This window comes from Monodelphis domestica, chromosome 3 (assembly GCF_027887165.1).
Source record: "Monodelphis domestica isolate mMonDom1 chromosome 3, mMonDom1.pri, whole genome shotgun sequence".
Classification (NCBI taxonomy): Eukaryota; Metazoa; Chordata; class Mammalia; order Didelphimorphia; family Didelphidae; genus Monodelphis; species Monodelphis domestica.
Window position 1 is genome coordinate 63160348 of NC_077229.1, and position 4811 is coordinate 63165158.

At 40.6% G+C, this 4811-nt stretch overlaps 1 protein-coding gene across 1 annotated transcript; it reads right to left on the minus strand.

Annotated features, from left to right (window-relative positions):
• Nucleotides 1–981: 981 nt before the first annotated feature.
• Nucleotides 982–3831, minus strand: LOC100025643 (ceramide synthase 4-like). Its single transcript, XM_007489515.2, has 3 exons — nt 3731–3831; nt 3245–3401; nt 982–1386 (listed from the first exon to the last, which is right to left on the minus strand). Exons 1-3 carry the CDS (start codon nt 3826–3828, stop codon nt 1249–1251), a joined length of 393 nt encoding a protein of 130 aa, XP_007489577.2. The 5' UTR covers nt 3829–3831; the 3' UTR covers nt 982–1248.
• Nucleotides 3832–4811: the final 980 nt, after the last annotated feature.

The following is a 4811-nucleotide window of genomic DNA, read 5'->3' on the forward strand; positions in this document are numbered from 1 at the left end:
ATCTCTGCTTTCAATGGCCTTCCCTGTCTCCTAGGATATGCTAGGGACTCCCTGCCAGGAATGGAAGACAGAGCTAAGGTTAGTCAGTCCACTTCAGTCCAGGGCTTGCAACATAAAACACTTTCATTGACTCAGGGAGCAGCTATCTCCTTCCACATCTCTTTGGGACATGGGGCAGCCCCCATAGGACTCTTCTGAGTTGTCTCTTAATCATCCTTCCTCTCAATTTGTTCTTCTGTTATAGTTAATAAATATTGACAGGAGTCTGATAAAATCTACAGAGAGCAGTTTGGTACACCACAAATACTTATTTATTTGGAGGAGAGTGGGGATAGGAAATAGGAAGTAGGAAATAGGATAGTATATCTCTTAATTCTTATACTCTGTCTAACATTCTAAATCCTACACTAAAATCTCTAAAAACCCTATATCTAAGAATCTTTGTGCCTGGCAAAGCAAGCCTAACTTATCTACTCTCTCTAAGTAACATAAAGTCCTCTATCTATCTTATCTAACTAATTGATGAACATTAAATCAATAACAAACTCCTTAAAGTAATTCTTCTATTAACTGTCAGTTATAAACTGCCTGTCACATAGATGCAGATACAGAAAACGTCTCTCAAAGTTCTGAGGGGGAAAAGCCCTCAGTAAACATTCTCTTTCTCAAATTGATGTCTATATACCAAACTCTCAAAAGTAATTGTCAGATCTTCTTGACTAAGAGAACAAAACTAAAAGCCCCAGAAACCCTGCTCCTTTGAAAGACAGAGAAAATGGAGTGTCTCTTAACTGAAATATGTCCTTATAAAAACTACTTTTAAAGAGACAGCATGAGATTAAGAGCATTTTTGCTCTGAAAGAGACAGTGAGATTAAATAAAACTCTTTAATAATACTTCTAAAGGACAGGGATAAGCCTCAGCATCTAAGTACAAGAACAGTGGTCCAGGGGAAGAGGCTATTCAAAAAAAAAAAAAAGAACAATAATTAAATTCATCATAAAATCCCCAGCAGACATATTCCATCCTTCCTCTTCTAACTTGAGATCCAGTGAAGGATATAGACACAGAGAGAAGCATATGAAAATAGAAATGAAGGGTCTATGTTCATCACAGGTCTCATTCTATGGAGTTTATATTTAATCATAACCAGACATTTCCCAGGGTTACATAATCTTCAAGCAGCCAGGAGACCAGTCAGCCAGGGATCCTCAGTGAACTAGATTAGGTTATGCTACTAGGAAAGGCTCAATGGTAAATTGGCTTCCGGGCTCGAGTGTCTGTGATATCATTGAATTGGAGTCTCTCCTTGTTCTGCTGTTTCACTGCAGACTTCTCATCATTCATGTCCTGCTCCTCTATGTCACTCCTTATATCATTCTTGATCTGAGAATTAGAGGCACAATCAATCAATCAATTTACATCTATTAAGCATCCTACACTGTCAAACAGTGCAGAAACCAGGACAAAGATGCAGCAGGCTCTGGCCTCAAGGAAATTCCATTCTATCAGGATAAACAGCCTGATCTTATAAAATTATATACAGAATGTATACAAAGTAAATAGACAAACATTTTTTGGAATGGGTGGCAATAGAAGTTGGAAATGGGGAGGAAATCAGAAAATGCCTAATTTAGGTGACATTTTATCTAAGTCCTAGAAAAAAATAAAGAATTCAAACAAGTGGAGACAGGAGATTACATTTCAGGTATGGGAGGAACAACATATGCAGAGACACAGAGCTAGGAGATGAAGTATCCTGTTGAGAAGCAGCAAGAAAACCAGGTTAGCCAGACAGAATTGTGAGTGATGCAATGGGAGCAATGTATGGTAAGACTAGAAAAGTAGAATGGAGCCAAGTGGTACACGGCATTAATTGACAAATAGAGTCTATATTTTCTGTCACTTTGTCATCAGTCCTGCTTTCTGTTTCACCCTTTGGATTACTGGACTTTGCATTTGCCCTAGTACTGTATGAACCCTCAGACTTTCTTTCTATGATTTTCAGGTTTGGAACATGCATCCACATTCTATTGCTCCAGGAAGGGACATGTTGATCATGAATATATTCACAATCCCAAAAGACTTCCCCATAGAGATAATGTTTATACAGTGTTTTGCAAACCTTAAAGCACCGCATGAATACCATTTTCCTCAAACCAATATCCTTCTCTGGTCACTATTCCCCTCTATATGTTGTCTCCCCTTCTTTCAGGATAGAGAGTGTCTCAATTTTATATTGGTGTCCCTGGACTTTAGCACAACAGTAAGGTTTTAAAATAAGTATCTTTTCATTCATTCATTAATTCAATACAAAAATTAATTCTTTATTCAGTAAATGAATTCATCACTTAGTCTAGGACCTGGTGGCTTCTATCAATCAACAACCATCAGAATATTCTTCTTTCTTTCACCCTTAATGAGTTTTATAATTTATTTGCTAGGCTACAACCATTATGGGATTTCCAAATCTTTTCATCCCTCCTCAAGATTTCCAAAGATGTCTTCCCTTCTACTCTTGTAGCTGAGAATCTTACCTCCTTTTCCCCTGAAAACAATTGAGGTCATTCGATGAAAGCTCTCTCATCTTCCTTTTCTCTTTTTCTCATACCATTCAGGCATCTTCTCCCACTATCTCCTTCATCATTCTCTAACATAAAAAATGTCATCTTTCTCCTTGCTCAGGCATACTCCTTGAAAATCTCCTTTGATCCCATTCCTTCAACATATGGTCTTCTCTATCAACTCCTTTCTCTCTGGACTAACCTATATTTTGGGAAAACCACTTTTCAAATGTGTGGAGCTTGTATTAGTTCAGGTGAAAGGCAATGAGGACCTGAACTAGTTCTCTCTCTCTCTCTCATATCATTCTTGATCTGAGAATTAGAGGCACAATCAATCAATCAGTTTACATCTATTAAGCATCCCACACTGTCAAACAGTGCAGAGAGAGAGGCAGAGAGAGACAGAGACAGAGACAGAGAGACAGAGACAGACAGAGACAGAGAGACAGAGACAGAGACAGAGAGTGACAGAGAGACAGAGAGAGATAAAAAGAGATTGGCAAAGATAAAGGGTGAAAAACAAGACAAGAATATTGGATAAGATGCCTTATTGATACTACTTGGGTGCTTACTGGAACTAGGACACCTACAATAATCCTCCTTTGTTCCCCTTTTCTCCTCTGCTGCTTGTGGGAGGGTTGTGGGGAGGGTCAGTAGACAAGGGTTAGGTTTGTACCTACCTGGCCTTCTGATAAAAACTTGTAGAATGCTTTGGCGAGGAGTAAAGACCAGAAGATATTGAGACATTCTATAACAATCAAAAGGGCATTGGCAAAATAGTATCCGAAGAAGAACTGGTTTTTGGTCAGGAAAACTAGGTAGGAAGTGTAGATGGCTCTGCAAGAGAGACAGAGGAACTGGAAGGGTTACAATGTGAAAGGGGGGAAGGCAGGTTACTGGGACTTAGATCCCTTGGTCATTAGAAATAATCCCTCATCCCCAAAGAAATTAGAGTGAAAAGTCCCTGGAATGGGGGAAGGACATCCTAAAGGGACCTCTAGACCTTCACGGCCTAACCTCATCCTATCTTTTTCACACAAAGAAAGACTTGTTAGGCAGGAGGCTCATTCCTCTTTCTAAGAGACAACTTTCAGCACCAGAAGGCACTCAAGACTGGGATCCTTTTCTTCCTCCCTGCCCATCCCACCTCCTAGGCCCAAACTTACTTTATTGGGAAGAGAATGAGTCTGTTAACAAAGAACACCAGGGCAAAGAGGATGAATACTATGTTCTGAGCTTGTTTCCATTGTGCATAAATTAACATCTTACAGGACTGGAAGGAGAAAACAGAGCAAATTTTGGTGACATATAAACTCAGAACTGGGAAGGGTGTTAGAGCAGGGGTCCCCAAACTTTTTACACAGGAGCCCAGTTCATTGTCCCTCAGACCGTTGGAGGGCTGGACTATAAAAAAAACAACAATAATAAACTATGAACAAATCTGTATACCGCTGTCTGGGATAGCAGAGGCTGTAGTGCTGGCTGTGATGAACCTGTCACACCTTGCACAGACGCATCACTTTCACCACTATACCGGGCAGCAATATACACAGTGGGGAATCCCCTCCCCCAGATCTCAGTTCACCATGCTGATGTCTTCTGTTGTGCAGTCACATAATCCTTTGTGTGGCGCCTCGTTCTCATTCAGTTACTCTCAGAACAAGGTGCCACACAAAGGATTATGTCACCAGAAGTAGTACTGTATGTGAGCGATGCTGAGTTTTGTGGCGCTACCACATACAGTACTCCAGGATGCATCCTGTGTTCCTCTCACTGACTACCAATGAAAGAGGTGGCCCTTCTAGAAGTGCGCTGGGGGCCAGATAAATGGCCTCAGGGGGACACATGTGGCCCATGGGCCGTAGTTTGGGGACCCCTGTTTTAGAGGGTAGTTTGTGCAGTCTATACTTCTCTAAGACTCTCCCTAGATAAGTAATCATTTCACCCACAGGCCTACAAAGATAGAAAACTTATCATACCACCCAGAGAATCCATTCTACTTTCAGAAAGCTCTTAGTGTTAGGAAGCTTTTTCTTGATCTTGGAGGGTGGGCTGAGTTCCAGAGTGTTGACTAGTAAGAATAAACCTTTCCTCGTTCTTTTTATTTTGAGTAGGGCAGAGCTAGACAGAATAAACACACATGGATGGGTTTTGATAATCATTACTGATGGTGTCTCCCTCAAACCACCCCTCTCCCGAACTCCATTTCTCTCACACATATCCTTTTTGCTCAGATTTAAAACTCCA